This window comes from Channa argus, chromosome 1 (genome assembly GCF_033026475.1).
Source record: "Channa argus isolate prfri chromosome 1, Channa argus male v1.0, whole genome shotgun sequence".
NCBI classification, from domain to species: Eukaryota; Metazoa; Chordata; class Actinopteri; order Anabantiformes; family Channidae; genus Channa; species Channa argus.
In genome coordinates, this window is record NC_090197.1 from 46,306,737 (window position 1) to 46,328,222 (window position 21,486).

The 21,486-nt window shown below is 40.3% G+C and overlaps 2 protein-coding genes across 5 annotated transcripts; one reads left to right on the forward strand and one right to left on the reverse strand.

Annotated features, from left to right (window-relative positions):
• The first annotated feature begins 28 nt into the window (after window positions 1-28).
• Window positions 29-14,594, forward strand: inpp5f (inositol polyphosphate-5-phosphatase F). Of its 4 annotated transcripts, none has more exons than XM_067526675.1 (20): window positions 29-534; window positions 2,060-2,140; window positions 2,550-2,686; window positions 3,332-3,460; window positions 3,639-3,824; window positions 3,936-3,992; window positions 4,310-4,508; window positions 4,731-4,910; window positions 5,169-5,236; window positions 5,532-5,656; window positions 5,773-5,850; window positions 6,029-6,149; window positions 6,879-7,007; window positions 7,732-7,849; window positions 7,943-8,141; window positions 9,881-9,952; window positions 10,052-10,125; window positions 10,306-10,434; window positions 10,519-10,606; window positions 10,717-14,594. In XM_067526675.1, exons 1-20 carry the CDS (start codon window positions 438-440, stop codon window positions 11,879-11,881), a joined length of 3,432 nt encoding a protein of 1,143 aa, XP_067382776.1. In that variant the 5' UTR covers window positions 29-437; the 3' UTR covers window positions 11,882-14,594. The 4 variants fall into 4 exon arrangements, with proteins under 4 accessions (XP_067382776.1, XP_067382787.1, XP_067382797.1 ...); XM_067526686.1 differs by having other exon boundaries at window positions 3,657-3,824; XM_067526696.1 differs by lacking the exon at window positions 29-534 and having other exon boundaries at window positions 2,075-2,140; window positions 2,468-2,686.
• A 753-nt stretch (window positions 14,595-15,347) lies between these two features.
• On the reverse strand, window positions 15,348-21,321 carry mcmbp (minichromosome maintenance complex binding protein). Its single transcript, XM_067526716.1, has 16 exons — window positions 21,131-21,321; window positions 20,538-20,629; window positions 20,290-20,430; window positions 20,162-20,203; window positions 19,974-20,065; window positions 19,700-19,836; window positions 18,893-19,038; window positions 18,675-18,772; window positions 18,424-18,596; window positions 17,618-17,741; window positions 17,399-17,516; window positions 17,147-17,312; window positions 16,882-17,015; window positions 16,064-16,231; window positions 15,836-15,924; window positions 15,348-15,556 (listed from the first exon to the last, which is right to left on the reverse strand). Exons 1-16 carry the CDS (start codon window positions 21,189-21,191, stop codon window positions 15,430-15,432), a joined length of 1,908 nt encoding a protein of 635 aa, XP_067382817.1. The 5' UTR covers window positions 21,192-21,321; the 3' UTR covers window positions 15,348-15,429.
• Between the last annotated feature and the right edge of the window lie 165 nt (window positions 21,322-21,486).

The window sequence follows — 21,486 nt, forward strand, 5'->3', positions numbered from 1 at the left end:
ACCGGTGATGACGGCTCAGTCACGTGGTTGTGTTTGGACCAGGAAACTCGGTCACGTCTGAACGATACACAGCAGCCGCTTTCTGGGTCACTTTCTCCACTCACTGATGTGAATTTGCCTATGATACGTCAAGTATGGTTGTGGGAAGTGATGCCTCTCTGGTAGAAGGCGAATTTGATTATCAATATGCGTAGATGTGGAATAAACAAATTCAACAACCATCCAGCTGCTGCCGCTGCCGCCAGCTCGCTCGGTAGCTAGCTTACAGTAGCTCACCGGCCTGTTTGGGAAAAGAGCTAACGTTAACTAACCGTGGCTGGCCAGTCGCTTTCTGGCTTAGCTGCAGTTAACCTCCAAGACGTGGAAGCGGACTGTTACCTGTACATGGCTGCTAAGCCAGTTAGTTGCTTGTCTTTGGGATAACGTAAAGGAACAAAATGGAGCTGTTTCAAGCCAAAGACCAGTACATTCTCCAGAGCGGGGACCGGGCTCTGTGGTGCAGCCGACAAGATGGGACCATGACAGTCAGACCTGGTATGTACGTTATTGGCTGACAGCTGGCAGCCGGCCATTTACGTGGAATTAACATTAGCCGTAATTACCCATCAGAAGGATATAAAAGGGATGTATTTTAGGGCCTGGCTGGATCTGTCCATCGTTTTGCTGACGCTTATGTGACCGTATGTAAAGCACTTCGTTGGTTTTGTCTAATCTCTCCGGTCAGTCCTTAATCTTTATAAGGATCATTTAACCGCTCCAAATCAGCTCCAGCTGACCCAAACAAAACAGTCTTTTGATGAAGTGGATATAGAAATCCCTGATTACGCCATTCCTAAAACTTGGAAACCATCGCTTTAGCTTTCATTCCCGGAGTGCCAACACCCCAAACACACTTCAAACTTCTTGCTTTGCTTCTAATTTTACACACTCAAGGGTGAGTTGAGCTTTCCAGGTCTTCCAGGACAGTAAGAAGGTGACAATTTCTTTGGGGGATGGCAAAATTACAGTATAACGCCGTTTTAATGTGAAAGAACAGTGAGTAGTACATTAAATACACGTTTTGACCAGCATGCTATGTGCTGCTGAGGTCTTAATAGCATCGCCTGCCATTACAACTCGTTGACATTGCAGAAGTAAGTCCTAACGTTACTGCTGTGTCTTGTAGTTATGACAAATAATTGCACATGGTTTTGTAGTAAATAAAATGCTGTGGGAATTGCATCTCCCCATCTAAAGTGAAAGAACTTCTAAACTGAAAGGTAAGCTTTATTGCAGTCAACATAAGTCTGTGTGTGTTGTCCTATCTGTCAGTGGAGGTTGTATGGCTGTGCACCCATCCTTAACAGGTTTTCAGTTGCACCACTGTTTCATTATTTAATTGGAAAAAGGGTTTCTGCTCCTCACTGGGTTTCCACTTCATTCTCAAGCTCACAGTAAGGCTTTCCATGATAATGCACGTAACCAGTGAAGTTGTGGTATAATTTTTGTTTTCCTTTATTTCCACCTTCCTGGTGGAGCTCTCGCAGCTGGTTCCTCTGTACATGAAATTGTCTGGCCCCTGAAACAGGAAGAGTCATTGTATAAGGCTGCCTGGTTGATATTCTCCACTCTCAGCCACACCCTTCACATCTTGCCAGTTTACCATCTTGTGTTTTTTTGTCACCAAAGCAAAGCATTATATTTTCCTTTTGTTAACTGAGTTTGTGCATAGCCATAACTGATTTCAAACGCGGCTTGGTGTTTGAAAATGTTCAGTCAAATCATACTTAATTTAGTAACAGGTAAAGTCACCTGCCATTATTGTTATGAGGTACCTTCAGTTTGGTTGACTTAATAGATTAATGGCTTAGTGTGATTATTTAGCAGTTTCTGGGAAATAATATGTAGCTTCTTAGACCTTTTTAAGAGAGAATTTCTGTGCTAAATGGCACTGTTTTGCTCATATGTTATTTTTCATCCAGGCAGCTTATCTGTCCTAAAAGATATCAGTGAGCTGTCCTACTACAGCACTGTTCTGATGTTTCATTTCAATCTTTTTATTTCCTTGTTTTTATTTCAGCAACGGACCTGTTGTTAGCTTGGAATCCAGTGTGTTTGGGTTTAGTGGAAGGAGTCATTGGAAAAATACAGCTCCATGCTGGTAAGTGGAAAATGAAGAAGCTTTGAACAGACACATCCACATTGTTTTGTTTTTTTTGTCAGTGTTTACTAGACTTGAGTTAATAAAAATGAGGTGTGTGTGTGTGTTAAGAAGAGTGATCTGATGGTGAAGATTCAATTGATGATAAATCTGAGTTTGTTTACTGCGTGCCTCAGGGGAGGATGGTGAAACTATACCCATACCAAGAAAATATATGAACAATGAGAGCATTGTTGTAACTCAGATATATTACAATGAATTAAATATTTATTTACCAGAAGTCTGGTGTTGCCTTAAAAAAATCTGTAATCACTGGCTGGTGTGCAGCTGCTTTCTTCACACCTTTCAGAATGTGAAGAATCCTGCACCCATGACGCAGCTCCCCCCTTCTTCTGTCTCCTCTTGGCAGATCTTCCTCTTGGCCTCGTATTAATCCGCCAGAAAGCCCTGGTGGGCCATTTACCAGGCAACCACAAAGTGTACAAGATCACCAAGATAGCTGTCATCCCTCTGTCTGACGAGGAGCCCCAGGAGCTTGAGCTGGAGGTGCAAATACTAATGCTATAAATAAGAAAGGAAAAGCACTGTTCATGTACTTGCGTTTTAATTATTGCATTCAATACCCCTGATAGTCATTATAACAGTGTGTGTGTCTTTTTTTTTTTAAATTGCTGTTTTTTTTTTTTTACTCAGACATTCAGAGTAAAAATTGAATGCATGCATAGAATTGCTCTAAAAGATATCAAAGGACTGTTGCTAAGATTTTAGTCTTTCAGGAGAGCTTCATTGATGGTGAGACAGAATATTTTCAAGTGAGTATATACAGAGGAGGATAGTTGTGCTGGGATAGGCCTTTAGACCCCATCCTGTTACACATTGTCCTATTTCTGCAAAAGATCTCTGCCTATTTTCTGCCTCGAAATCCTCTAGATCAGTTTAGCTGCTTAGCTTTAACTGTTTCATTTGTCAGTTTAGGAGAATATGAAACTAGAAAATATAGTGCTGTGTTGTAGTTCTTTGCTATATTTAGTGGATAGTATGAAATTTGAATGTCACTGTTTGGTTTTGTGAACTTCAAGGTGGTTCTAAAGTTTATAATATCATCAGATTAAAAAAGGGAAAAAAAACATTACCAAGGTTGTAAGATCTGTACAGTTGCATACATCTTATATTCAATATTTTCTTTTTCAGCTTTGTAAGAAGCATCACTTTGGAATCGACAAGCCAGAGAAACTGACCCAGTCTCCTGATGACTCCAAGTTTTTGATGAAAACTTTAAGTCAGATCAAATCTAATGTAGCTGTGCCCATCAAGAAAAAGGTATTTATTTGTTGTACACTCCATTAAAAGGTTTTCTGTTAATTTCAAAACTGCACAATACCCTTTTTTGTCTTTCCCTTTGTTTTTTTTGTTTTTTTAAAGCTTTGAGGTTGTCTTGGGATTTCTGTTTGGCTGTCTTTTCATCTTCCCACTTTTTTTATCCACCTGCCCAATCTAGTATTCCCCTGCCTTCCAGGTCAAGGAAAACAAAGAAAAAGAACGGTTGGAGAGGCGTCTGTTGGATGAGCTCTACAAGATATTCATGGACTCAGATTCCTTCTATTACAGCATGACCTATGACTTGACAAACAGTGTGCAGCGTCAAGGAGACTCCAATAAGTCCAACTTACCCCTGTGGAAACAGGTGTGGAGAGAAACTGTAATATAAAATTGTAATGGCAGCCATTTTTTAACATTTGTATGTTTAAAAAACACCTTACATCAGACTGATAGTGGATTTCAATCTTTTTGAAAGGTGGATGACCGTTTTTTCTGGAATAAACACATGATCCAAGATCTTATTGACCTTCAGGTAAAAGATTTTCTCTTTCTATTCTCAGGTTAAGTTTTAATTCTTAAAACATTGCTGACATCATTGGATTGTTTTTCTTTACATTTGTCAGTTTAAGGAGCATAGCTGGTTCCGCTGTGTAAGCATTAAAGTTGAGCTGGTACCAAAGTTTTATTAAAAGACCATGCAAAAATTCAGTTGTAAGAATGAATAATGGTGCCAGAGTTGTGAAATGTGATGAATACTTGATACTTGGTGGATGCAATGTGTTGTCTTATCAACCTTGCAAACAGGAGATTTTAAAAGTGTCCTTTATGATGGTGATTTGAATGCTCCAGGTACCAGAGGTTGACGTCTGGGTGGTACCAATCATCCAGGGGTTTGTCCAGGTAGAGGAACTTGTTGTGAACTACAATGAGACCTCTGATGACGACAGGAGCAGCCCTGAGACACCACCACAAGAAATCACCTGTGTTGATGACATCCATCCCCGTTTCACTGTGGCCCTAATCTCCAGGCGGAGCCGCCACCGTGCAGGTAAAGCAAATTACTGTCAGCAGGGTCTAGAAGAAGGTCATGTCTGAACTCCGGTTTAGCCAAAAGCTCTAACTTATGTTGTTGTTAGGATAGATTTTTACCCAACATGGAAATTGTATTTCTTTCACAAACAGCCTTGAATAACTTTACAGACAGTGTTTCATTATTCTCTTTATTCTATAAATAATCTAAATAGTGCTGATGCATTCTCCTTGCCCAAAGGGATGCGCTACAAACGCAGAGGGGTTGATGCAGATGGCCATGTGGCCAACTATGTGGAAACAGAGCAGCTGATCCATGTGCACAGCCACACTCTGTCCTTTGTGCAGACTCGTGGCTCAGTGCCTGTCTTCTGGAGCCAGGCAGGGTATCGCTACAATCCCCGGCCACGCTTAGAAAAAGGTCAGTAGGGCTACATTATATTTCATAGGTTTCTGAAAAGCTTTGTTTGACTGTAGCAGACCTTGCACTTGTTGTTTAAAGTTGTGCTTGAGGCATTTCTGCCCTAGTTTTTCTACTGATACTAACATTTTCTTAGATTTTATGTATAAAGTATTTGCTGTGTGTCAAGTAAATTAAAAAGTTGTAATTCTTGTTTTATTATGATTATGTAAAATACATTAATATTAAGTTAAAGTCTGTGTTTTTCTGATGTTGCAGGAGAGAAAGAGACTATGTCTTACTTTGCTGCTCATTTTGAAGAACAGCTCAAACTTTATAAGAAGCAGGTGAACCACATTACCAATGCACATGCTAAATGCGTATGTCCTGTGTTAAGTTTGTTGTATTGCTTTTGTGGTTATTGTGCCACACATGGCTGTATGTGATTTGAATTTTCTGACTGACAATGTGATTGTGGTAACTTAAAAAAGACAAAAATAGCATTTGTTTTTGCGCCATCACCCCACTGGTGATCTTTTTAGAATATCCAGTATTACTTAAAAATTAGTTTGAAAATGTATTGCAAACGACTAAGCAAGAATGTAGTGAGGTAAATGGCAGCACTTTTATTGGCTTTTTCAGGTCATCGTTAACTTGGTGGATCAAAGTGGACGAGAGAAGATCATTGGTGATGCTTATATAAAGCAAGTTCTACTTTACAACAACCCAAACCTCACATATGTTTCATTTGATTTCCATGAACATTGGTAAGAGAGTGACATTCCCCACAAGTGGCATATGTTCAAAAATGTACTCAAAGATATCTATTTTATACCACAATACATTAACTTCCCTTTTATGCTTTTTACATCTTGTTTCTCAGCCGAGGTATGAAGTTTGAAAATGTGCAGATACTGACCGATGCAATTTCTGATATCATCGCTGACATGAAGTGGGCCTGGTGAGTGACATGTTAGTATTTTGTGCTTAGAACATGAACACTAGAATATTATTGGATATGTGAGACGGAAAACAAGAAATGCCCAATAGGCTGGGTTACTATTCCTGATTATCATTGGGATGAAAATGTTAATATATGAGTACGTATGAAGGGTTAAGAATTAATCTTCCTCTGTCAGGGTGGACCAAGCCGGAGTCATCTGCAAACAGGAGGGAATCTTTAGAGTCAACTGTATGGATTGTCTTGACAGGACCAACGTGGTTCAGGCTGCTGTTGCTCGGGTGGTGATGGAGCAACAGGTGAGAGGCTTTCCTTGTTTGTTTTATCCAAGACAAACAAATAAATCTATGTTTCTCACATCAAGTATAAATGTCTGCTTTCATTTGTAGGCCTTGCTTGCCCTGTACCAATGAACTGTTCTTTATCAAACTTGCATAAGTTGCCTTGACTGGTCAGACTTTTTATTGCCTGTAAAGTTAGACTTTATTCTATCAGTATCTCATCAAGTATTGTAGGGAATGAACATAATCAGTTATTCAGAAAATATACATTGATTTTTATTCTTTACAATAATATACACATTAAAGTATTGTGCGACTCCTTGGGATTGCAAGGTACTTTACAAAATGTGTAAGCATGATGCATCAGACTTGCTGAACAATGTGAATTTACTGTTATCTTGTAGACATTTAACTCTGTTTTTGTATAAATGATTACTGACATCTGCATGTATTTGTTAATCAGATCTGACACACACACAGACTGTAAAAAAACATCTTTAATGTTTGTGTGGCACAAAATGCCAAGACAGCAGACTGAGTCTTTTCACATTAGCACCCTAACCCTACATTATACCCCCGAATCATTATAGATTCTAGCCAGCATATCCACTACATGGATCTTGCATTACATGTAATACAAGTGTAATTCCATAGAAATTGAGACCAGTTGACCAAGAGAGCCTTCACAATGGACTCCCATTTGTAACAGCATGCCCTTGGACAGATATGTTACTTTTCTTCTTGCAGCTGAAGAAACTGGGTGTGATGCCTCCAGAGCAGCCTTTACCTCCGAAGTGCTATAGGATTTATCAGATAATGTGGGCCAACAATGGAGACACTATCAGTAAACAGTATGCAGGCACAGCAGCACTTAAGGTAACATCGTTGTATTTGCACACACATTCTGAATTAGCATTTTAAGCCCCTTTCACACATGCATTGGGATTCTCCTGATTTTGTCTGAAGGGGCTATATTTAAGAATGCCCCTGACATTATTCAGATTTTATCCTTCAAGCCCCCTAGTACAGTGGCCGTATTATGTGGGTGAGCTTGCATAAGGCTCTGTCCAGATTGTCTAGGAATTTAAAAGTGAGCGACTGGAAATGAGTGCTGCAACTTTTTTATTTATTTTTTTATTTTAGTTTTTAAGATGCATGGCTTTGATGTGGTGTAAACAAAACACTGTCTCCTCAGCCTTAGTTGTGCCTCCTGTGCACTGAAGTCTAGTGGAGTTTCTGCCATGAGGATGCTTCCCACTCAGATGACCTCCTGTGTTTTAAATGTATGAAACACAACTCTGGTCGTTGTCCGAGGCTGTTTTATCCTGACAGTTAGTTCATGTAAAACAGGCTTAAGACACATTCAGTAATGAATTGTCCTATCTTCCTTAGACATAATTAATAGGGAGTTTAAGCAATCAAGACAACTTTCACTAACCATAGCACTGAAACATTAACAGAGCTTGTAGTATTTCAGAAAATGAAACCGATCAGAATGACAAACATACACTGATCTTTCTGGATCTGTAAAAGTACAGGTCAGTTTACTGTCAAAGGTAAATCGGAACATATATTTAACAAAGTGGTTGGTCTGTTTTAGGGAGATTTTACCAGGACAGGGGAGAGGAAACTGGCTGGAGTAATGAAGGACGGAGTGAACTCTGCCAACCGCTACTATCTGAACCGCTTTAGGGATGCTTACAGACAAGCAGTCATTGGTATGGAAAAGCAGAAAGATACTACAGCTGTATGTATGAATCAGTAAACGTCCCAAAATCTGACTCTTCTCATTCCTCTCATTGTCTTTGCAGACTTGATGATGGGGCTGCCAGTGACAGAGGATCTCTACTCCATCTTCAGCAAAGAGAAGGAGCATGAAGAGAAAGAGAAAGAGAGCCAAAGGGGAGCTCAGGAGCAAGTTAGCCTCCTGCTGCAGACCTACATGCAGCTTTTGCTCCTAGATGATGAGAAGTTTCATGGTGGTTGGGCGCTCATCAATTGTGACATGAGGTTAGTGGCCAGGTGTTTAGTTAAAATTGTTGCTAATTTTCTTTTGCTTCTTCAAGCAGGAATTTTTCGTTGAGTGAAAAAGTTTGCCTCCCCTATGCTAAAATAGAATAAAACAAATGTTTGACTTCTTGACACTTTTTGTTTCATCTGATGATGATGCAACATTTGTACTAGCTGAATGTGCAATCACAATAAATATTTTGTTAACTGGGAAAAAATTCATAGGTTTTTTTTTTTTTTTTTTTTTTTTTAGTAAGCACAACCCCGATTTTCAAAAAAGTTTTGAAGATTTCTAAAATGTAAATAAAAACAGAATGCAATGATTTACAATTCTCGTCAACCCATATTTTATTCAGAATAGAACATAAACACATCAGATGTTGAAACTGAGAAATTTTACCATTTCATGGAAAATATTAGCTTGAAAAATATTAGAAAATATTATTTTGAATTTGATGGTTGCAACACATCTCAAAAGTTGAAACGGGGGTGTTTACCATTGTGTGTCATCCCCTCTTCTTGTAACAACTGTCTGTAAATGTCTGCGAAGTAAGGACACTAGTTGCTGGAGGTTTAGGAGAGGAATGTTGTCACGTTCTTGTCTGATGCAGGAATCTAGCTGCCCAACAGTCCTGGGCTTTTGTTGCTGGAGTTTTTGTTTTATGATGCCCCCAATTTTTTCTATTGTTTAAAGGTGTGGAGTGCAGGCAGGCCAGTTCAGCACCTTGAGTTTCTCCTGCAAAGCCATGCTGTTGTGATTGATGCAGTATGTGGTTTAGCATTGTCTCGTTGTAATATGTAAGGCCTTCCGCGAAAGGGATGTCTGGATGGGAGCATATGTTGCTCTATGTACTTTTCAGCATTGATGGTGCCTTTCCAGATGTGTAAGCTGCCCATGCCATAGGCACTAATGCACCCCCAACACTATCAGAGAGGCAGGGTTTTGAACTGTCTGCTGATAACAAGCTGGATGGTCCCTCTTATCTTTAGTCCACAGAACAGTGGTTTCCAAAAAGAAGCTCAGACCATTTTTAATCAGCTTTGGACATGGCAGCATTTCTGCATTATGTTCACATTTGGCAAATTCTTTGCATGATACAGCTTTAACTGTGTTCACAGACAGGGATTTCTGGAAGTGTTCCTGAGCTTCCTGAGCCCATGCAGTATTGTCCAGTAGAGAATCATGCCCGTGCCACCTGAGGTCATGGACATCTAGTTTTGACCTTTTACCTTGTCCTTTTAAGATTCCTTTTATTTTTCTGAATCTTTAGATGATATTATGTACTGTAGATGGTGGGACCTTCAAAGTGTTTAACGTCCTGAGAAACTTTTTTTTTTTTTTTTTTAATTGTTCCACAATTTTTTTTGGTGCAGTTTGTCAAAGGTTGGTGAACCTCCTTACATTCGAAAGGCTCTGCCTCTCTGAAATGCAATTACTATTGCAGGCTTTTGTTGCCCCTCTTCCAACTTTTGTTAGATGTGTTTCTGCCAAACTTAGCTAATGTCTAATAATGTCTCAGTTTCATCATCTGATATGTTGTTTATGTTCTGTTGTGAATACTATATGGGTTGCTGAGATTTGCAAATTATTGCATTGTGTTTTTATTTATGTTTTCGCATCTTCAAAAGGTTTTGTAATTAAGGGTTGTAATTGAGGGTTTTACTAAAGTAAAAGATTCAAGGTTTTGCACTAAACTGTAGATGATGAGCTGTCATAAGATTATCTTACTTCACACCAGCCTCATTGACGCAACCAACAAAGATGTGGATGTTCTGCTGCTTCTGTCTGACAAGGCATATTACATTGCTTAGTAAGTCTGTCGTTAAATTTAATCTAAAATTTAATTAAGTCTAAATGTTTTTTAAACATTGTTTTTATCAATTAAATCTTTTCATTTCCTTTTTTGTAGTTACGATGAAGAAGCAGATAAAGTTAACCAATACCAGCGTCTCAATTTAGATGGTTTGGAAAAGATTGAAATTGGTAAGAAGTTGGGCCGAAAGAAGAAGTGTGTTCTTGTACTGTAACCAAGTCACTCAACACTTCCTAAAAATGTGCTGATAGTTTCTCACCACTGTTTCAGTAATTTCTCCATTGTGTATGATTCATCCAAAGAAAGCACATCACAAAAATGGAAGTTAAGAGTTGTATTTCCTTCTGCAGGTCCAGAGCCTACTCTGTTTGGGAAGCCAAAGTTCTGCTGTATGCGTTTGCATTACAGAAATCAAGAAACAAGTGGCTACTTTCACACACTGAGAGCAGCAACACGGAATCCTGAGGATGATGGAAAAGGTAGGATGTAGATGTTTAAATGGCAAAAACAAGGAGCTTTTTAGAGCATAAACTGGTTGAGACTCACATGGTGATATATTTCAGATACATTGCAATGCATAGCTGAGATGCTTCGCATAACAAAACAAGCCACGGGGCTCGATTGTCTTGTGGTTGAAAAGAAGCTTGATAGGTGAGCTCTTTTACTTTACACCTGATTCAATTCACATATCCAGCTATCAAAGTACAATTTTAGCTTTTCATCAATGATGAGCCGTGGGTTGGTTGTTTTTTGTGTTCCAGACGACAGAGTAAACCTTATGAGGATATCATGGGGATTCAGAACAAACCTGCTGATCAGGTCCAGGGTAGCTCCGGTCTGGCACAGGGCAGGAGTTACCTCCTCAACAAATTTTCCTCTCTCAATCAGAAAGTCAAACAGACCAAGACGAATGTGAACATTGGCCCCTTCAAACCCCTTGGGAAGCTGGGTAACTTCTCTAAGCCTGAAGTGAAAGTCAATTTCCTAAAACCAACTATGCATGTCAACCTGTGGAAGTCAGACAGCAGTTTGGAAACATCAGATAATGTCCCAAGTACGGGAGTGTTGAAGGACATCGGTGACGAGCACTCTGAAATCTCAGATGACTCTGACTCCTATAATTCAGACCCAGAACAACCATGTTCTGGTTCTTTAGAAAATGTGGACTATGTGCTGCCTAGCTGCGGCATAGTAGCATCAAACCCACGTCTGGGCAGCCGCTCCCAGTCTATTGGTAGCGTGGAGTTGAATATCCCTTCTGTTATCCGGGTCACTGGCTGTGACGGAAAGCAGGAAAGCTCCTCTCAAGTCAGTGATGACAAATCTCCTGGGGCCGCCTCACTGGCTGAAGAAGCCATTCTGATTGACTTTGGTACTCCTATTGATGCCTATTGCCACCAGTTTGTTCATGATGCACAAACCAAACCTGTTGAGGTGTTTGGAGAACAGCTACCAGCTGCTGTCCCACCACTCAACCCCCTGGTGCCTGTGCAGAACAAATCCCCAGCAGACTCAGACAAACAGCCAAGTTCCACAACACAGCATCAGCAAAAAGAGCCTCAGCTCCCCAGACCATCCCAGCTAGACGTTCAGTCCACTACCTCCAGTTCCAACCTCCTCACAGTCCAGAAACCTAGCTCTGCGGTCTCAGGAGGCTCTCAGAGGAGTCTGTGTTCACATTTGGAGGGAAGCCTCGGCCCTTCACCTGCTGACAGCAACGGCAGCCGAGTGGTGTCCCCCTTTGCCAAGATCAAGAGCTCCATGGTCCAAGTGGCCAGCCTCACCCAGGCTGGGTTTACCCAGGGCATCAACTTTGCTGTGGCAAAGGTACAGAAGAGCCCCGACCCAGATACTGTCAATGAGACCCAAGAGAGTGAGCTGAAGGCAATGTTTACACAGTGCCAGACCAGGATCATTCAGATCTAGTGCTTTCCTTGTAGCAGTACCACATGTAGAAAATTCCTGTATGGTAGCAGTAGCAAAAGCTTGCACATAGCGTCACTACCCTTCCAAGAAATGCGCTCTTCAATTTCCCCTTTAGTGGTAATTGTAACTCTTGTACAGGCTTTACAAGTATATACTTAAGTACTTAAGCCCAACCTGACAGTTGCCATGTTTACATGCACATGATAGATTTCCTTACCCTTAAGTAAGCACTGATTGTCCAGCTTAGTTCTTTGATGTAGGGCACATATAGCTTCTGTCCTTTTTTTATATTGGTGTTCTTCCTTTTATAGGTTAATAATCAGCCGTCAATTTAGTCCCTTCCTTTGGAACTTGGAAAATGGGTGTGACATTTCTGACTTAAACGTGTCACAATATACTGAGACGCTGTTTAAGTATTTGGATAGTCTGAAAGTTTATACAGCAACATGTGATATAATCACTCCAGCAGTGTTGCTTCTACACGTCATTTGTTGTTCGGAGCACTTATTAAAGTTCAAAGATATTCTGATTGAGGTCACCATAACAGTATGATGGAGATATTCAGTTTTAAGACATTTTAAACTCTTTTACTTCCACAGTGAAGACTGGTTTGTGCATGTAAACATGTCACTGTCCTTAGTCTGGAGAGTTATGTAATTACTCACAATGCTTGCATGTGAGGTTAATGGTAACAACTGATACTGACAAAGGCAGGTATGCATTAGCTGCATGTTGAAAGACCAACTCTGACTTTATCATGTACTGTATGTCATCCTGTATGTGCAGGTCACTTATTGGCATTTGTGATATAACCTTCAGTTTGTAAAAGTTGAGGTAGAATCCAACTTAATATCTTTTGTGACTCCCAAAGGACAAACCTGTCTTAACTGTTACCCTTTGTATAGCTGTCAAAAACTGGCCAGGTGACAAACTGTACGTAGTTATTGTATGTAATATTAATGTTAAGTGTACCTTAGAAGATATACTGTAGAAAAAAGACTATACAAGATCTAAGTAAGAGTATTCTGGTTGTTGATTTGTAGAGTGAGTATTGTATGTTTATCTGTTCCCTGAGTACAGCCTTCCCTTAAACTTTTGTAGTGATGGTAGGGAGGCAGCTTAAAATGTTCAGAGAGGTAGGAGCAATATATTTTGAGATGATTGCCCAGTACTGTCATTGCTAACCATAAAGAACCAGAAAGCTGCTGGTTGTTTCTGATAGATTTGTGTATTGAAATAACTATTCTGTTAATGGTTGTACTTATTAACTATAAAGGTTTTGTTTGAACGTAGTCCTCAGCCAGCATTGTAAATGGAAGTTGCATGTTCGACAAAGACAGGAGAGTAGTAAATGGTAGGTATATATGCAATTGCACTCACCCCAGTTATTTGAAACACTGACGCTTTATGCACTCCCCAAACTGAAAGCATATTTGCCTTAACAGGGAATTGAAGTGGGATTATGTATATCAGGTATTTATGGCAAAATCTACCTTTTTATGTCGGGTTCTTACATGTTAGATTTGGTGTACTGTATAAAATATCATGTTCAGGGTTCCTGTATATCTTTTAGTTTTATCTTGGGATATTTCATCTACTGGGTCACACACACAAAGATTGAAATGAGCTGTTTTTAGTAATGTAAACTGTGTGTTGGACATGTGCACACCTTGTACAGTGCAGTATGTGATTATTTGTGTTTGAGCATCCCTGCTGCTGCTGGTACTTAGGATCGCTCTAGTTAAATTAATGTGCTAAGATGCTGTAAACATTATGTTTCACGTTTTTTCATTAACCTCAACAGGTGAGGTTGTGCCTCATTAGTTACCCGTTAAACTTTGTGGTCGTTAAGGGAAAATCTTCTACGTGACCTTTTTATCCTCTTTTAGAAGAAATGACAATGAACCAATGCCATCTTATCACTGTTTTGTATGTATATCAGTGTCTGATAATTTGTTTCTCTTTAAACTGAAATATCCCAAGGTAAACTGCCACACATATGATACTTTGTTATATTTATCTATTTTCTGCATTGAGCTAGCTCACCAGCAGATTAAAGTGTGGGATACTTGTATATTTTATCTGACTAATTGTGTAAAGTGAAAGTTTAGCCTTGGCTGCTTTGGTGGAGCTACATTACATGGTTACTGAAACTGCTGATTGTATGGTGCTGCCAAAGCTTTAAGGTAAAGAGTGTAAAGAAAAGTTTTAATGCAGTGTTTTTTTTTTTGTTTGTTTGTATTTTACTTTCTTTAGGATTGCAAACACTGGAGCAGTTCTTAAGTAGAGCGCAACGTATTCTGTCCTAATTTGGCTGTATTGTAGGAACAGGGGATCCTCAACATTCCTGATAGTGACCACAATGCTAGACTGCTGGTTTCTAGGATTTTATATGCAAAAGCTGGCATGGTTGTATTTAATCCTGTATTTGCTAGGTGATGTTTTGTTTTTCTACCTTTCTTTTGTTTTTACACCAAGTGCTTTTGCAACTACTTCTTTATTTTTAGTTTGTGGTAATCCTCCCTGACCTTTTAAGATCCCAGACCATTATCATGGTTTTAAAGCATTTGATTTGCACTTTTTGAGCACATTTTCCAGCATTGGCACCATTCATCCAAATGTCTGTCGTCATGACTTTCCTCTTGTCAACGGTCATTGTTTTCCATGGTGTACTGACATTGTATTGTATATTAAAGTATCCTATTTATTCTTATCTTTGGACATTTTATTCAATGACAAAATGCACTGTAGTTTTTGTTTAGGAAGATACTCTACAGGAATAAAAAAGTATGAGCGAGTGATTTGAGTTTTATAGTAATTAGCGGGTCTGCATTACCGGATGGGGCGGCTGTAGCTCAGTTGGTAAAGGCAGTCGTCCATGAACCACAGAGAGAGTGGTTCGATCCCTATATGTCGAAGTGTCCCTGGGCAAGACACTGAACCCCTAACATCCCATTCCCCTCCCCAGCTGTGCAGTGCTGGTCCAAGCCTGGTAGAAATTGGGGAGGGTTGCGTCAGGGAGGGCATCCGGCGTAATAACTGTGCCAAATCAACATGACAATGATCCGCTGTGGCAACCCTGAACTCACGGGATGAGCCGAAAGGACAAAACAAAAAAGCGGGTCTGCATTCCTGTTTGCTTTTTTTTTTTTTTATATATTTGTCTGCACATAACTTAATGTATGCAAACTTAGAAGAAACTGCAGCATAGGAATTAATCTCAGACCTCATTCCTTACATATTTTTTATAAATATTTCTAAGGTTAAATATATTTTGTAACCATGGAAATGTTGGTCTCCAGCATCTCTGGAATAGACCCTACAACCTCATGTGAATTTCTGGCAAAACTAACAATGATAACAGTGAAATGTTGCCTTATGTTAAACCAATTTGTCATTTAAGCAAAAATGTATCTTATCTGTAAGCTTATATAGTTTAAAAAAAAAAAGTAGACAGAATGAAATATATGGTGTATGAAAAAACATCTTTATTACAAACTTTTTTTAGATATCAAAAAGAATAACAAGCCATCCCATTTTGTGTCTGATCATGGCTCATTGCCGTTGACATACTTGTGCTGCTCCATCCGGCTCCTCCGCAGCATCTCGATGTGTTTGGCTCTCTGCCAGCTGTCTCTAGCCAGAGAGGTCTGTCCCAGGCTCAGAGACAGCAACCTATGGACAGAGCTGCAGTCAGCCACATTCCACTCAGCTCTAACAGATTCCAAATTCTTTGATTACACCTTAATCAATACGTTTGTCTATTTTTACTTTGGATGGAGTGACCAATGATGGGATTGTTGCTACGCTTATGTCATGTCTGGCATTTCCATTGTTGTCATTCTGACCAAGCTTTAACATTGTGCCTTTAGGCCTCAGGGGGCTATTCTTCTCACTAGATTAAAAGGAAAGAAACGCCAAGTAAAAGCTTATTTGAAATGAATCATAGCCCACCTTGCCACAACAAGCATCCTATGAAGGTCCTCAGCAGATATGCTCTGGGGGTCATCTTTCCTCATATCTACAAAGTCGTCTTCAACTGCCTGAGGAGATCAGTAAAGGTAAAAAAGTACTTTGAACACACTAATACCCACACAAGTTCCTGGTACAAAGTTCTCATTCTTATGCAAAAATAAAAATCATATTCTGAAAAATCAGACTGAAGATGACAGCACTTCTCACCTTAGTCACTTCATCAGAGATACTATAATCCAGCAGCCGAGCAACGCTCAGGTAAACCCGGAACTTGTTTAGCTGTGATGAGGCCTGCAGATGCATGCGAATGCTGCTGAGATATTCCTCCAAGTGTGGGGGGGTGACCTGAGACTGTAGGTGAACCTGACAGTCTGACTGTGGAGAAAGGGTAAATAATTGACACTTAAATAGAACAGCTACAGAATGTATAACAAGGTTATTCTAAAGAGTTGCTGTGCAAAACTCAAGCCTAGCTGCTGTGTGCACGCCTACTTTGGCATCCTCACAAAACTTTACAGCATGCCAGACTGGAGCAAAGCCTTGGTGAGCTGACAGTGAAACATCTGATCAGGTTGTACCTCCAGCTGCTCATCAGCCAATAGTGAACGTAAACATAGCCATGTACTGGTGACTTCTAATCAACCCTGGGAGTTGTTTACAGCACACTGCCCTTCACCGCAGGACTAATGGATGGCCAGGCCTGACGCCTCTCCCAGGATTTTTCCTGTGGCACGCAGCTGCCACCATGGCAACCCATTAGGCCACACACAGGAATAGCACACAGCACATTCCTCAGGCTGTTCACAACAGTGCAAGGCCCAGGCTAAAGCTACAGGCTGGAAAGACTGCCGTGGCTGACCAATAGTGGCTGAGAGGATGGCGTGATGCAGACTGGAAACAACCTCCGGTGATTGATACTGCTCAGTCTCACAGGGGACTCGAGGAAACCTAACCCCTTCAGGCCCTCCTGGTAGACTGGAGTGGGTTTTCACCCAGTAATATCCTTCACCCCTCTTTGTCCTCACCGGCAGTAGTGAGCGGCCCTCAGAAATGATGAACACGTTAATATTGCAGGGGAATTCCATCTGGTGGTAGTTAAAGTCATAATCAACTTTCTGCCATGAGATCAAGTTGCCCAGGGCTGTGACATTACGCACACCTACAACACAAAACACACACAAAAAAGATCCAGCCTGATTAGTATTAGCCCAGTCAAACCCTGGTAAGAGGCCATAAACTGCCAAATTTGTCCTCTCAGTGTCGTCCCCTCGTGGGTTCTAGAAGCTTCACCTGTTGTGTCCAGTTGTCCCTGCTCCAGCTGGGTTTCATCCAGGAAGAGGGAAGTGTTTCGGGCCAGCTGCAGTACTCCACTCACTAACCGGTTGGCCACATAGTCCTTCTTAGGCACCAGGCGCATTTGGTTCATGTTCTGAAGGCTCATGCCCAGATAGTATGACTGCAGGGAGGAAAAGAAATCCCTTTCAAGGCCTTTCAATTCAATCAAAAATACAATCAAATCGCTTAGGGCCAACATTTACTCACAGAAGGAACAAGTTGCTGGATCATCTGGTAGAGGTGCTCAGTGTAAGAGGCGACTGTAGGACAGCCACTCAAGTTCAGGGTGAATCTGCCCATTGGAAGAACATCTCGTCGAGCATACCTATGAGAAACATCAAACATGCTGCAAGAATGAAAAAGCTTTGTCTTTAAGAGGAAGCTACAAACGAAGACAAAACGGCTACTGATAAACACTGGACATACACGTTAGAAATGAGATGCAGAATGAGGTACTCAGCAGCCAGGGCATCTCCCAGAAGGACATCGGTGAAGTACTTGAGTAGCTCTGCCCTTATAGACGCCATCTCGTTCATGGTGGAGGATAAAACTGTGGATGAAGGACAAAGAATTAAAACACATCCCTAAGGCTGTACAGTGAACCACACTGGCTCTTGCCAAGCTTAACAAAGTGAATAGACTTTGACACAATGGCCTCTTTTTTCTGCTTCCCTAAACAGCTGGAGGGCAACATGATAATGTGACTAAGGTTTCTTCTATCTCAGGGGTCTGGATTTAGTTTAGCACACTGATAGCACTAGAATACATACTGTATATCCACTTGACAGATTTTTTTTAAAACATCAAGACTAACACATTTATTATTTATTTATTTGTTTTTTCTTCTGAAAAAAGACAATTTGTTATGTATTACTTGACAAGCTTTGTTACTGTTACTGTTGTGCATACAGTATTATGCATGTATAATTATTTTTTTTAACTCGGCTGATATTAGCCATTACATGTAAGCTAAAAGGATCTGCAGCCTTTCATTTTTACTCCTAATACCCTTCTGAATTTAAGATTTGCAGTGATAAAGCATTTGACAAATTTGCCGCTTTTGACAGTAATTTGTGTTAATCGTGAGAAAACCAGCACCGACACAGCATTCTGTTAAAAACTGAAAATTAGACATTCATGATTACTTGAATTTAGACACACACCCACAGATGAAAAGGAAAAAGAAAATATTCATCATCAAGTATTACCCATACTCTACAATTTTTGCTTACAGGCACTGTTGTCTTCTAAGGTGGCAGAGGGCAGTAGGGGGTTGTTGTGTGTCAGTGACGTGGCATAGATCATGTGGAGTCGAGGGACAAGTGAGGCTGGTGGGCTGTGCACTCTCTGCTCCTCGGCAGTCTCCATGCACTCTGTGGGGTCCAGGAGAGATGAGGAGGTATCTCTGTGTGAACAAGCCAAGAATGAGTAAAAGGCTGATATCACCACCCACAAAAAAAAAGGCTGAAATGATGTAGCTTACTTTTCGTCGGCCAAAGCGCTAAGAGCAGGACTGACAGAGAGAATCCCATAGACCTCAAGTGTGTCATTCAGTTTGAAGCTGTCCCAGTTTTCATACACCTGGCAACAACACGCAACTTTTAGCTTTTGTTTTACACTTGGAAAGTCTGCATATAATGGTGTCGATTTATGAAAATTAGGTGGTTGAGGGGGTATCACCCATTGAGAAACAAAACACACTTTTACTAAGCAGGAGGGGCCTTTCTCCCCTGGCAGGGGGAAGTTGAGGTCGAGATGGGAGGCAGATGCTGACTGGCTAGAAGGAGCTTCCGTCTCCTGCCGCTTACAGTCACCATTGCCGTGCTGCTCTGTGGTACTATGAGGACCTGCAGCAAGACGCGGGGCAGTCAGAATTTAGGACAAAAAATGTACTAACATCATTAGATAATCCAGGATGCCAAATTGACTTCTTTGATTTGACTTTGATATAGGCTACTACAACAGAAAAGAAAGAAAATAAATTTCTATGTGAGTGGTGGTTTAAAAGTTTAGTTCAAACATTTATTGTGGATCTTTTGGAGGTCAACATCCACAGATGAAGGTTATTTGTTATGGAAATGTCAGTATTGATTGGTACTAATAGTAGTAGTATTGGGAGTTTCTGTTGAAGATCATTAGATAGAATATGATCATGATGATAATTCTACACAATAGTTACCAAATGGACCCTGCGGACTGTCTTAAGTGGCCCAGGAAGAACTAATATAAATTTTACAGCTGCTGTTATAGGGAGTTTCGGCAATCATTCTCAATCACAGCTTCACCAAAAAGGAAATATTCAATGAACCAGGCTTATCTGCAGCACTAAGAAAAACATTTCCTTAACTTAACCAGGATAATTTTACATGCATGCAAAAACATGTTAACAGGAACGAGACAAAATATAATGAAACACTGAAGAAGAATAAAACACTGAATGAATAGTGTTTCTGCTTCAGAAGCATCTCTCTCTCTGTGTGTCTCTCTCTCTCTCACACTCATACACACCAGTATGTGGCTCCCTCTGTTTCTGTGGCTGCGTTTCCATGTCTTCTGTGTCGTCATCTTCCTCATAGCTTCGCTTCTGCCTGCTTGGCACATATGAGGTAGAAGGAACCACTCTTGCTTGGCTGGAGCTGGCATAAATGTAGGACAGAATTAAGGAAAAGGAGAGAGAACTACGTCCAGATGAGCTTTGTGCATCCGAGACCATGTGATAAAATGTGCATTTAACTGTACTCCCATCATGTAGGCATGACAGGACTTTTGACAAGATGAGGATATCTCTTTCACCCAGGTATTTTCTCCAGGGATTGGTACACAGTAGAAAGTCTGTCTCTCTGCCGTCACAGTTTTTCTGGAGTTAAAATCCACCTAGAGATAAATGCATGGGTCAGCGTGGTTAATGACACATCTTAAGCAAAGATGACCATTTGTGTGCCTTGGACTGTTGAACATATGTGCACATACCCCACAGTCTGTCACATCTTTGTACTTCCCACAACACAGCACCTAGGGAAAGTCAGACAGTAAAATGAAATGATGATAATGTGATGATTGTGACTTACACAAATAGCAGGGGGCATGGAAGTACTTACTTTAGCCTTTGTAGAAGGATCAATAGTCTCATACACTCCCATGTAGAACTCTGGATCAAACATGTCTTGTATTAAACAGCGAAACTTCACCAGGCTGTTTGGCTTCAGGTAGTGCAGAGGGACGTTGTTCAAAGATGGGACCTGGATCAAAAGCAAGATGGCTGTTATATACAAGTCAGTGTGCTGTTTCAGAGTCTTCTGCATCTCTGTGTAATTAACGTGTAAAAAGGGTGTTAGAGATGCATTACCCAGGTGTGAGCATCCTTCTCTTTCAGCTTATCTTTGAAGAATTCAATCGCTAGTCCCTCCCATGCAGAGTTTGGATTATTCTGGGATGCAGCTTAAAATATAAAGAATAGGATCATTCATCGTATAAAATAACAGGAATCGTGATTTAACCTATGTGCAAATGAATTTTTGTGACTTATTTTCCTACTGTGTCAATTTAGTGACAGAGTAATCAACAATGATAAAAACAATTCATTTATTACCTAATTTCACTTTGTTTACGACTCATTCAAAGTTCAAATTTAAAGCACAACGTTTGACAAAGTCGTTTTAGTTAACAGTTGTGTTAATGGCACTGTAATTCTTTACATTTAGCAAATTACATCCGTCTTGACCTCAAACACAGGTGTAATTAAAAGTGAAAGAAGTGAGGGTACAGGTAGCACTACAGTCGCGTTGGCGAATACAACACAAAGCTGCCCTGTTTAGTTTGTTTGTTTATAAAAGAAGATGTTCTAACGTTAGTCTGGTTGCACCCATGTAGCCAACAAGCTAGGTTCACGCGTTCATGTTAACGCTCACTGTGTGAGTGGAGTTCCGGTTTCTCTCTTACCAAACATCCCTTCAACAACTCCCAGAGGGTTGTTAATCCAGTCATGTGTAGAAGTCATCATTAGCTAGTTACAAAAATCTGAATAATATAAAATATATCAAAGTGAAACCTCTTCAAAACACTTAATGTTTGTATTTTACCCACACGGGATTGCAGAAGTGACGGCGGGAAATTTGCGTCACCACAGCAAATAGTAGTTCGTTTGTTTTGTACACGGACACCAACCGGAGGAAGGAGGCAATCAACTGGCTAGCCAACCTACCGCATTTCAAGTCTTGTATATGTGATTATAATTTTAGGTGGCTGGCCTAGTGAGAATATTTTTTATTTATGATATAAATATATAATATTGTTCA